General features: G+C 42.6%; 2 protein-coding genes across 2 annotated transcripts in view; both read right to left on the reverse strand.

The window, feature by feature from the left end:
• Positions 1-5,760, reverse strand: part of tnnt2b (troponin T type 2b (cardiac)) — a 14,887-nt gene extending 9,127 nt beyond the window's left edge. Inside the window, exons 1-5 of the mRNA XM_042707720.1 lie at positions 5,757-5,760; positions 3,449-3,520; positions 861-887; positions 594-618; positions 186-249 (exon numbers count right to left, since the gene is read on the reverse strand). Of these exons, the coding sequence (XP_042563654.1) occupies positions 186-249; positions 594-618; positions 861-887; positions 3,449-3,520; positions 5,757-5,760 (192 nt within the window). The remainder of the gene's footprint in view (positions 1-185; positions 250-593; positions 619-860; positions 888-3,448; positions 3,521-5,756) is intronic.
• A 4,522-nt stretch (positions 5,761-10,282) lies between these two features.
• Positions 10,283-12,500, reverse strand: part of tnni1b (troponin I type 1b (skeletal, slow)) — a 6,310-nt gene continuing 4,092 nt past the window's right edge. Inside the window, exons 6-9 of the mRNA XM_031567777.2 lie at positions 12,260-12,349; positions 11,490-11,666; positions 10,886-10,994; positions 10,283-10,668 (exon numbers count right to left, since the gene is read on the reverse strand). Of these exons, the coding sequence (XP_031423637.1) occupies positions 10,890-10,994; positions 11,490-11,666; positions 12,260-12,349 (372 nt within the window). The 3' untranslated portion in view covers positions 10,283-10,668; positions 10,886-10,889. The remainder of the gene's footprint in view (positions 10,669-10,885; positions 10,995-11,489; positions 11,667-12,259; positions 12,350-12,500) is intronic.

A 12,500-nucleotide genomic window follows, 5' to 3' on the forward strand; every position in this document is an offset into this window, starting at 1 on the left:
GTTTTTTATCTTTTAGTAAAGCGTAAATGTGTACTTTCATCAGTATGTGTGCTTACTGGCCATTGAACCATGACCTTGGTGTTGCACTGCTAGTTGCGTGTCTGAAGCATGCTATGTTTAATTATCAGTATTGTATAATATAGGAGAGATCTTTTAAAAAGTGTTGCTTGTTTGACTCAGCGTACATCAAAGTCAACTTTCTCTCCATCTGGGATCTTGGGTGGGATGAGTGGACAGGAGAAGTTGGGCCTGAAGAGAGAGAGAGTGAGAGAGAAAGAGAGAAAGAGAGGAAGAGAGAGAGAGAGAAGGAAGGAGAGAGAGAGAGAAGGAGGGAGAGAGAGAGAGAGAGAAGGAAGGAGAGAGAGAAGGAGAGAGGGAGAGAGAGGGTGGGAGAGAGAGGGAGGGAGGGAGGGTGAGAGAGAGAGAAGGAGAAAGAGAGGGTGAGAGAGCAAGACGGGGAGGGACAGAGAGAGGGAGGGACAGAGAGGAAATTTCAGCTTGTCTGTTTTTCAGGTGTTTACTCAGTGACTCAGTCCTGAGGGGAAAAGAACAGCTCACTCCTGGCTCAGCTCCGAGCTTACTCAGTCACATACTTGGGTCTGGGCTTGGCGTCCTCAGCTGGTACGTAAACAAACAAACACACAAAAAGAGGTCCAGTTAAGAAAACAGCCACTCTTGGATCTGTGCAGTTATTATAGACAGGCATGCATGCACATGATCAAATATGAATTAGCAAATGTCAAATAAAAACTAAACCATATCAACTAAATTACTAAATCGTTCAGTAATTAAATTGCCTGATCATTACACAGGCACTTACATTATAAAATGTAGTAAAGACATGAAAATGTTAAGAATACCTTCTTCTCCATGTTCTCCCGCTGTATCTACGATATATAAGAAGAGCACAGTCAGTGCAAGTCAGCCATTTTGACTCTGTGAGTATGGCCAACCATACTGGCTCTGTGAGTGTGGTCAGCCATTTTGGCTCTGTGAGTGTGGCCAACTATATTGGCTCTGTGAGTGTGGCCAACCATATTGGCTCTGTGAGTATGGCCAACCATACTGGCTCTGTGAGTGAGTCCACTGTACTGATTATACCCATACATCTTGGGTTATTTTCAAATTGACATTACATTTCTTCATTTGACAGTTTTTACTGTAATGTATCTGATTGTGAAAAGAACATTAATGTTGGCAGGTGACATCATTATAGAGCCTGGTCTAAACGTGATGTCACAACACTATGTATATTACCTTAGAAAAGTACACCTTCTCATATGACATCATCTCGAATTAGTATGATATTGACAAAAACAAAAGAGAGACTTCCAAATAGTCTAGTTAATTCCACGTCTGACATGACACATAAACTTGGCCGATACAAATTTACGAGGTGGACATGAGCACAGGGTGAGTGTAAAGTCCGTCACGGTGGCTGTGCAATAAGTGCAAAGACAGAGACTGAAATAGCGCTGATAATCCGTCGAGGAGCCCACGGACCGATGGCGCTAAGCCCTGGCAGAGGTGGCGCAATGGGCAGCCGCATGCAGGACTCAAGGACCGGCATAACAAGCATCACACACAAGCCTATCTGTGTCCTCTATCGTAAAAATGTCAGGCTTGTCAGGTGAGCAGTTACATAACACAAATGGGGATTTATAACAAGGCTGCCTAAGTCTACTCTATTTCTGTGCTTGAAGACCTTGTTGATCCGCTGCTAGTATCGGCAGTACATCACTGTTATCTATCTCTCTGTATCAGCCTTCTTGGCATCAGTGAAGAAATCATATCATATTATCCGCCCAGCTTAACTTAACAAAATAGCGATTTAATCTTTCATTTTTTGTTTTTCTTTGTTCGTTGAACTGACTGTTATAATGCCTGCCACAGTTTTAAAGGTGTTCTTTTATGTGTTCATTTGTAAAGCACTTTGAATCAACAATGAATATGGTTCGAATTGTGAATTGAATTGTACTGAATTTAAATTAATTGTGCTATATAAATAAACCTTCCCTTGCCTGTTATCATGAAGACATTATATTATTAATGTCTCTAACAAAAATAAACATCAGTTTATTATGATTAGACAATCACCTCTTGGAACCATGGCAACTTGGAAACAAATACGAGACATGATACAGATCTGATGTGGGTCTGAGTATTTGATGCGTAAGTTCTAAGAACAAGCCTTACTTAGAACTTGCCAGTAAGGCTGTTGGTAGGGGCGAATTACAAAAAGGCTTTCTGAGGAAATCCACGCTAGGCTAATTTCAACGACTCGACAACATCTGGGACTATCCCTTTTAAGTCGACACACCTTCAAATGATCTCGCCACCCTATCGTGTGTATGCCACTCCTGTTGTCCATGAAAAGAAGTGCCTTGCGTGGGTTTCGATACAGGCTCCATGTCTCTGTGAAATAATGACCAGTAATGGCCCTGAGAATGACAGTATTTCCTAGAATTAAGGACCCGGGCATGTCATGGCCTGGTGTTACTTTCACCAAAGCTAAAAGTGTCTCACCTGACTCTACATGTCAGACTCTACAACACAAATAATTTCAGAGAACTAACCTGACAAGTTCAGCACAAAGGCATTGTGTATTGTGTGTGTGTGTGTGTGTGTGTGTGTGTGTGTGTGTGTGTGTGTGTGTGTGTGTGTGTGTGTGTGTGTGTGTGTGTGTGTGTGTGTGTGTGTGCGCAGTTTGTCTGGGAACCTGATTTCTCTTGATGGGAGTATGTTAAATACATACACACATCAGTACCGTATGCACATGTATGTTAAATACGCGCATCAATACCATATGCACATGTATGTTAAATACGCACATCAATACCGTATGCACATGTTTGTTAAATATGCACATCAATACCGTATGCACATGTATGTAAACATACATACATACATACATACATACATACGAACATCAATACCGTATACACATGTATGTTAAATACATACGCACATCAATACCGTATGCACATGTTTGTTAAATATGCACATCAATGCCGTATTTACATGTGTGTTAAATATGCACATCAATACCGTATGCACATGTATGTAAACACGCACATTAATACCGTATGCACATGTATGTTAAATACGCACATCAATACCGTATACACATGTATGTTAAATTCGCACATCAATACCGTATGCACATGTATGCTAAATACATACACACATCAGTACTGTATGCACATGTATGTGGAATGGCTGAGACGCTGTTCCCAGCCAGATCCCTTCTGAATTCTCAAAAAAAGCTGTAATTCAGAAAGGCTGCAATTCTCAGCAGTATGCACACTTAAACAAACACACTGAGAGACCTTTGGCTGCAGGTAAGGCATTCATGTGATACGCCCAAATAAAAACATTACTTGCAGCCACATGCTTTTGTGACTTGACAACAGGTGAAGGAAATTAGCCTTAGCTTTAGTAACACTACCTTCCTCGTCCCCCTCCTCCTCCTCCTCCTCCTGATGCTGCGTCTGAGCTACCTCCTCCTCCTCCTCCTCCTCTGTTCAGAGCGAAAGCAGATGAGTTTAGCATCCAGCCGCAGACACACATGCAAGGCCTCAGTCAAACAGTTCCCTGCTTCACTGAGAGGGTCAAACACAGTGAGCACATTGCAGAATCGTTGTTGATATGACGACTGACAACTGAATAATGAGAGCTCGTTGTGTTAGCAATCTTAGATGATGAGAGCTCATTGAGTTAGCAATGTTAGATGTGTTAGCAATGTTAGATTGTGTTAGCATTGTTAGGTGATGAGAGCTCATTGTGTTAGCAATGTTAAGTGATGAGAGCTCATTGTGTTAGCAATGTTAGGTGATGATAACGCATTGTGTTAGCAATGTTAGGTGATGAGAACTCATTGTGTTAGCAATGTTAGGTGATGAGAGCTCATTGTGTTAGCAATGTTAGATGTGTTAGCAATGTTAGATGTCAACTGAAGAGGGATAGACTCTGAACATGCCTTTCAAAAAGGTACAGCTCCATATTTTGAAAAGTGCAAAATGATTCTTTCAAAAACTTTAAAAACAAACACTAAACAAGCGTTAAAGTGATTATATATAAACTACTCCTAGACCAGAATATTATTGATTCCACAATATTTTGAATATTGTCAAACACAAAAGTTAATTTCACTAAATGACAATTTGTGTAGCTCTCCCCCTCTGCTTCCATGTGAGCACTGATGCGGGAGAGGATTGGACTTGGATCTGGGACAGCTCAAGACCCGCTCTCCCATCCGCATCCGCTCCGAGCAGAGACGATTAGGATCAGGATCGTCCTGTTCTCCTCGTCATTTAAAGGCACCCATATTCTGTGTGTCGGTGCCAGTCTTGGTTACCAGCTACTGGCGACAGAATTAACAGTCTGCCACCACTGGGGCTGAGGGACCCACACAGGATCCCCACATGGGGGTAACTGGACCTGCTTGCCCACACAGAGGCCTGAAGGGCAGGGTAATGACCGTGGCTTTGTGCTATAAGCAGCCATCTCATCCCATCTGGGCCATGGCGGTTCTGGCAGCCCATTCAGGCTGCCTGTCTTAACAGAGGCCTGATTGTGTTCGCTGTTCACTCCGGTGGTAAACAAGTGAGGGCCGAAGGGAGACGGAGAGAGCTTAAATGCCCAAACCTGATCACAGAGTGCATGCTGGGACAGAAATAGAGACGCAGAGACGAGGCCAATTCCTGTAAGCTATGGTCATCCTACACTCAACACTGAGATCGCTGTTTGTTTGAAGGAACAGCACTGAAGGCAACAGAGACCTGCAGGGTTGAAGTTGAAGAGATGTATCTCAACGCAGTACATTAAATGTATGAAGTAATTTACAGTATGAAATGTTTTAAAGGATGACTGTCAAGGTTCTCCACAAAAAAAAATCACATAGACAAAACAGATGGCACCTCAAACACAATGGATTGTCTCTTTTTTTTTTTTTTAAAGGAGCATGCAAAGATGATCCTAAGGAAAGGGGTTCGTTGAACAGCTTATAAGGTTAACAGGTCAGGTGCGTCACACCGATACTTTAACACCGTCTCTCTCCCCTCCTTCAGATGAGTCATCGTCCAGATGAGTCATCGTCCAGAGGAGTCAATGGAGTACTGGTGCATCTCAACTCATGCGTGAACATCAACTAGGACAATCACATCTGAATCACATCTTTAAAAATACTAAACCAGCTGGATCCAATATAAACTATCAGATGTGTAGTGTTAGTCATGCCCTGCCTCACAACGCAATTGTCCTTTATTAAGTGTTATACGAGCAACATTATACGAGCATCGTTAAACGAGCCATGCCAATTTGCTCCCTTTCAGACGGAAAGTTTCAGTGTGTGAGGATCTGTCTATTGATATGGGTTACTTACGCTCCTGCCCCCTGCAATAGCAAAGAAGAAGAAAAAAGAAAAATGTGAAAGTGTTTCATTTGTATTTTGCTGCTAATATTATTTCATATAATTTAATATTTCATATAATTTATTCGGTTTCTTTGGATAAACATGTAAGATATTGTTGTGCATAAGGGGTTCCCTCAGTTATTAAATGCTGAAATTAACATTCATAAAGTATTATTATATTAGGTCAGTCTAAGGTTTTATTACGTTGAATCATATTAGTCAACTAATGTTATGGAAACTTAAACAGTAAAGACTGTAAAGCATTAAGTTAAAACATTTTATGATATACACTATTCTTTATAGTTGGAATGCGATGTCAACAGGCATGAAACTTAACACTTACTCATATTCGACTTCTTCTGTGTCTGACATGTTGATTTTAAGACCTGTATGAATTTGTAGTTATGTATCATTTAAATGTCATGCCAATGAACACACCACCTTAAAAAGTTAGAAGATGACACAATATTCACTACAAAGCAGGAAAATGAAATAATCACTGAAAAAAGGCAATACAGTGTCATGCAAATACAATTTTTCAGAATGAGAAGCTCAGATGTGATCTCAATAAAGCTAAATAGTGTAAACGTAGATGTGTAAAAACTCACGCGTGGGCCAGCATTGGCCACTACTTACCGTGATGAGTGTAGTTGTGGGGGGGGGGGGGGCGGTACTCACTAGTGTCACAGTTCCATTGGAGGCCGTGAGAGTCAGTGGTTTATAAACTCTGCCGCGATCATGTGACCCGTGTGGTGGCGGTCCTTGCAGGATGGAGCGTCCACTAAGTGGACAACAGATGCCTTCAGCAGCAGATGCGGAGCAATGACTGATCGGACATTCCCAGTGGCTTTCCATTCCCCCTATTTATAAACCAGCAGCTCCTCTGCCCATTGTTAGACTGAGGTTAGCAGAAAGCCACACCACTAATCTTAGCATAGCAAACTAAAGTAGCATGCTTCTAGCATGGTCTTAAAGTGCACTTGACATTTAAGTCATTCTATAGTATTGTCCTGTACTATTTAGTTCACTTGGACATTTGGATGAAATTGAGCATAGCAGTTTTAATGGTGGAAAACACATACAATTCCACTGTGATTAAGGTCCAGTTTTAATCAACAAACAGATGATCAGCGTAAGTCAGAGTCATCTGGCACTCTATTGAGTGATTAGAAATAGAATTAGAAATAGATTCCAGTTATGGGCAGGCTGTGGTTGCTTTGGCTGCCAGTGTGCTGATAGGTCATTGAGGAAAAGCTTAGATGACCGCCATGTTAAAAGCTTGTTGACGATTTGTTAAATAGATTTTGGTAGTTTGCAGAAAATCACTAAATAAACTTTTAAGAGAGCGTTGCATTGCACATCACGTGTTGCTTTGGATGGAAGTACCTGCCTAATGATGGCAAGTGAAGTAATGTTAAGTGTTATTAAGACAATCACTGGTTTAGAAGTAAAGTTACGCTTTTCTCAGACACTCCCTGTAACGAGGTTATGAACAAAATGTCATACCTGTCACAGAGATTAGACAACCAGTTCAGACTCGCAGGTTCACTGACGCCCACCAGTCTTAACCACTCCACTGACCTTTGACCCCAGCCTTGTGACACAATGTCACCGGATAGACCAGAGGAGCAGGACCTTGCACATTAGCCCCCTCAGGGAGTTAGACCCCAAGCTGCCCTGTGGCACTGAAACCAACACAGGCATCCAGCAAGAAGCTACAGATGAAAGCAAGGACTTGCAAGTCGCCATGTTTGAAATGCCAATCCAGACACTGGGGAAAGGCCATTCCTCAAACATTTGTATACCCAGGAGTCTGAAATGGTGACAAAAAGTGTGTTTCAAGTAGCTGATTGTCATTCACTAATAATATATGACTGAACAGTCTGGTGGTTTTGACCAGTAAATCAGTTTCTTCTGTCAGAAACAGTTCTGAAAAGTAACAACCCATTTCCTAGACCATTTTACATTTACATTTAGTCATTTAGCAGACGTTTTTGTCCAAAGCGACGTACAAGGGAGAGAACAGTCACCATTTCCCATGTTCACCTGAACTAAAGCCCATCTCTCTCCCTCTCTCTGCTCTTTTGATGTGCTAACTCTGGCTCAAAGCCCTCTCCTCTTGGCCCTGGCCATTTCAGCATCAGCGTTCCTGTGGTGATCCATCTTCACACCCTGTCAGAGAGACATCGGCAGCGCGGCTCTAACCCCAGAGCTCTTTCATGCGCCCTCCTGCCCACCAGCCACTGGGCACTGCAGCGCTCCGTCGCCCTGCCAGATCTTTTAATACACGCTAGGACGCTAGGTGCCGTATTAATACGTGACCCCCGCATCAGCGGGCGGCTTTGTGGTTCTTTAGAGGGCTCATGCGCCAAATCCCCCTCCAAGCTGTTTTCGGGTTCCCACAATGCTGTCAATATCAGTGCTGTGTTTGTTTGTTGGACACTGGTGACCCACATGTTGGATTTGTTGTGCCCACCTGAAACCGGCTCAGTTTTGTGTATGTATAGAACTGGCCACCACGGAAATAGGTCTCCTTAATGTGTAAATGGTTAGCTCGTTAGTTCATTTGTAACAGTTTGGTTCACCCATGTTTGGCTGGCAGGGATTTTAAACTCCAGCCAGCTTCTCTTCTGTTCTCGTTCTGTCGTTGGGGTGAGACCGCCATCTACCTTCACTCTGTTGTAACTGCACTTCACGGCAAAAGACACTGGACTGGGATTCTTTGTCATTTCAATTGAGCAGTGGTGTACACAATGACAGACACGGATAATGCAGGGCTAGTCATGGTCATTTTCTTTCTCAGTTATCTTCTTAGATAGACCAGTCACATACGAGTCATATAACATCTATACCAGTGTTTCTCAAACTTTTTCAGACCAAGGACCACTTAGCCAATAAAAAAAAACTCGCGGACCATCACACTAAATAGTATATCCCCGGAACATGCCTCCTACCCAGACCTGGCACCAGACAATTGTTAGCGGCACATGATTTTCGCGGGTTGGCTCTCCTTTTTTACATACCGGTAGGCTAGTTATAGATATGACAATGCGCAAGGCAAAGCATCTGGAACCCTGCTCCATGCGTGACTTGTTTAAGTTTCAAACTATAGTTCGCTCACAGCCTCATACTCCCATCACACACTCAGACACGCCAATGTATCACAAAACACAACGATGCGCATACGGACCGCAGTAATTCACTACCAACAGTAGGCCAGCCCACTGGCATTAATACAGCCATCCTAGTAGTCAACTTTTCATAATTAGGAGCTGTCATTATCCAACGTCACACAACACAGAATATAGTTATCATCTTGCTGTCTCCGCAGTGGGAGAAAAAAACGCTGTTTGAATGCAGCTCCGCGGCGGGATAATGCCCAATGAGGCTGAACCATCTCGCCATTGCACCTTCTCCTTGTCTGTGTCAGAGGCTTTCTCATTTAATTTTCTTTTCATAGTCCCTGCCTTAAGCCACCAAATCATGACCTTGTTAATAGATTAGGCAACTCTTTGATATATTAGGCTACTACTGGCTGTGTTCTCTTCGTTCTGAGTTGTATGTTAGAAATGTCGCAATAATTTACTTTTGGCCGTCGAGGACCATTACGGGGCACTGGCGGACCACACTTTGAGAACGACTGATCTATACGGTACAGGTCAGTGTTGTGACATGTTCAGTCCAGGTGATTGGCTGTTAGTTTGGCACAGTGGAGATGATGATGATGTCCTGCTTACTTGCTTCTAAGGTGAGGGTGTGAGCTGGGTTCTTCCAGAGGGCTGAGGACTTGTGTTTCTCTGTCAGGAATATGGCACCCTCATGAAATTCAGGGCTACTAATGCCGTCATCCAGAGATGTAGTAGCATGTTGCTCCCTAAGGGGGGCGCACTTTGCACAACCATAAGGTAAAGAGCCCGGTCATCTCATTTCTGCTTTGAGATCTCTTCAGGTAAACGTGCCCTTGAATCAACTAACAACCTTTGGTATGAAACGCCACAGAATATTTCTAAGCTTAGGACTTGTATTTCTCTGTCAAAAGTATCTCTCAATGCACATACACATACAGTAAGAGGTCACATCACCAGCTGAGATAGTTTAGAAAACGCTGAATATGTTCTGATGAAGTAGATACTGTAGCTCTGTTAGAAACATCATTCATTATTATTTTTGGCATTAGCTAAATCAAAATGATTGATCCCTGGTAAAAAAAATAAATAATATAAAGTCATAATATAGAGAAATATTAGAAATCAATATTTGGTTGGAAATGGCTCGTTCAGTACTGGTTGGAAGTGTTCTATATAATTGCAGGAAATACATACTTTTTTAGTGGAAGTTTTTAAGTTCAAGTTATCTTTATTGTCATGTTTCACAGTGCACAGTGGGACGAAACTGCACGTTCTCAGGACCTAGGTGTGACTTGTGTGACCTAGGTGTGACATGTACTACATTGGAAACTACATCCAGTGTAAACAATATGTAAGGCCTGCATAAAAACAGACAACAGAAAATACAACTTAAAGCACTTTTAGTAAGTACCTTTAGTACTAGGTTAGTACTAGGTAAAACGTGTCTTTTGCATGCATTATTAATTCCAGTATTTGGCTGAAGCGTGTGTGCTGTGATTGTGTGTGTGTGTGTGTGTGTGCGTGTGGATCAAAGGAGTATGCTGAAAAGATTACAGTACTTTTGTAAGAATAGCTGTGATTGACTCCAATATGTATTCTGTAATAGGTCTGAAATACATGTTTACAAAGCACAGCGCATGTGTACAATCACATCAAATACAATACAATACATACTGTACATACAAATATTTGTCTATATTTTTCAAAATAGGTCACTATAAATAAGCAGACACCACGGATATTTGGAACAACTGAATTTATTTGAACGTTATTTTATTATTTGGTGTAGTAGTTCAAGAGTCAACCGCATCATAAAACACATGACAAACTGGGTTCCCATTCCGAGAAGTATAAACACACTTATCTTTTATACAGCGGCAGTAAATACAGTTTTTTGGCAACGTCTAGGAGCCAAGAATCCACAGTCATGTGGTTTTAGTGTTCTAAGAGGGACAGTCACTCAAGTATGTGGGGCAGTGATATGATGAGTATACAGTGTAATGGTAGTCAAGGCAACTGGTCTTAAACATGGATAGACTGCAGTGACTTTTGTCATGGGTGCGTAGGTGTACATGTGCAAATGCTGGTGATGTCCTTGTCTCCACCCCTCCTCCCTTCTCTGTTTTCCTGTGAAATAACAGCAATTCATTTCCAGGAAACACATAAGAGATTCTGAAGAGTTCAGTGTTCAGTTTCTGGAAGTTAGTAGTATAGTTAGTATAAAGTTTAGACTGAAAGCCAGGGAGTATTGAATGTAGATATGCATCAGGTACTGCCAGAACAAATGTATATACATGTCTGTCTGTGTGTTGTTGTTATTGTTGTTGTTGTCCTGAACATTTACCTGTTCACTGTGCAGGTCCCTTAGCTGCGTCGAACATCTTCTTGCGGCCCTCCATACCTGACATGGCCTCAACGTTCTTCCTCCAGTCGCTCACCTCCACTGTCTTTTCCTGAGGACACACACACACACACACACACATAGTGACACACACGCACACACACACACACACAACACACACACACACCCACAGTGACACACACACACACACTCACACACACACATATAGTGTCACACACAAACACAAACAAAAACACACACACACACAGTGACATACACACACACTTTTTAAGTTTTCTGCCTGTAGTTCTTTACTCTACAGAATACTCACTCAGAAGAAAATTCCTATACAGATGGTAGCCACTGAATAGGTAACTTGACTCTGTTTAGTCCATGACTAGTTCACAGTAGGGACCCCAGGATTCCTGTTCATTGCATCTGGTTATTGTAGCATTGTTTGATGAGCGCTACACTAAACAGGTTAGCTTGGCTCTGCCTACCAATCACTCCCAGCTCAGTTCTTGCTGTTTGCAAATTAAAATCTTTTTAATCTTTTAGTCTGGTTCTGCTGGTTCTGCTGGGCCATAGATATATCCCTTACTCCTACCTTTTCCGTGTCCTCCTTCTTGACGGACTTGAGGTTGGCCCGCAGGTCCATGGACACCTTGTGCTTGGAGCCCAGCAGGGAGCGCAAGATGGCGTCCGCAGACACCCTCACCCTCCGCAGTGCCGGCCGCTTGAACTTCCCCCTCAGGTCCAGCACCTTGATGTTCAGGTCCTTAATCTGAGTGAGAGGAGAGACACAAGAGATGTTAAGATCCTTAATCTGAGTGACAGGAGAGGAGAGACACAAGAGATGTTCAGGTCCTTAATCTGAGCGATGGCAGAGGAGAGACACAACTTTTCTGCAGTGCTACTGAGTATCATCTGTTAAGTTATTTAGGACACTTGTTGAGAGTAGAAGATCTGATCTAATAGGATCGTAGAGGTGTGGTGGGTGGAGGGGCAAGGCGGACTTTGCTAGTGGCCTCTCTGGGTTCAAAGTTCAAGTTCAAAATTCACACACAAGGCAAATAACAGGACATAACACACACTCACTTGACAAAGTGAAGTAAATAAAAGATCAGTATTAAGATCAGTATGTCATTATGGCTCATCTCAGGTGTCTGGTGTAGTTTGAGTGTGTGAGTGTATGAGTGTGTGAGTATGTGAGCATGTGAGTGTATGAGTGAGTGAGACGGCTCATCTCAGGTGTGTGGAGGAGTAGTGTTTGTGTGTGAGTCTGTGAGTGTGTGAGTGTGTGTGTGAGACAGCTCATCTCAGGTGTGTGGTGGAGTAGTGTGAGTGTGTGAGTGTATGAGTGTGTGCCTTCCACACCTCTCTGGTGTTGTGCATGACTTTGGCCTCGATGTCGTATCTCTCCTCATCCACCACGGCAATCTTGGCATGCAGCTCTTGACACAGTTCCTGTGAGGAGAAACAACTGTCAACCCTCCTGCACAGAACAATCTTGGCATGCAGCTCTTGACACAGCTCCTGTGAGGAGAAACAACTGTCAACCCTCCTGCACAGAACATCACAGACTGAGAACCTGTTATATATATATATATATAAAGAG

The sequence above is a fragment of the Clupea harengus genome, chromosome 5, assembly GCF_900700415.2.
Source record: "Clupea harengus chromosome 5, Ch_v2.0.2, whole genome shotgun sequence".
Taxonomy (NCBI): Eukaryota; Metazoa; Chordata; class Actinopteri; order Clupeiformes; family Clupeidae; genus Clupea; species Clupea harengus.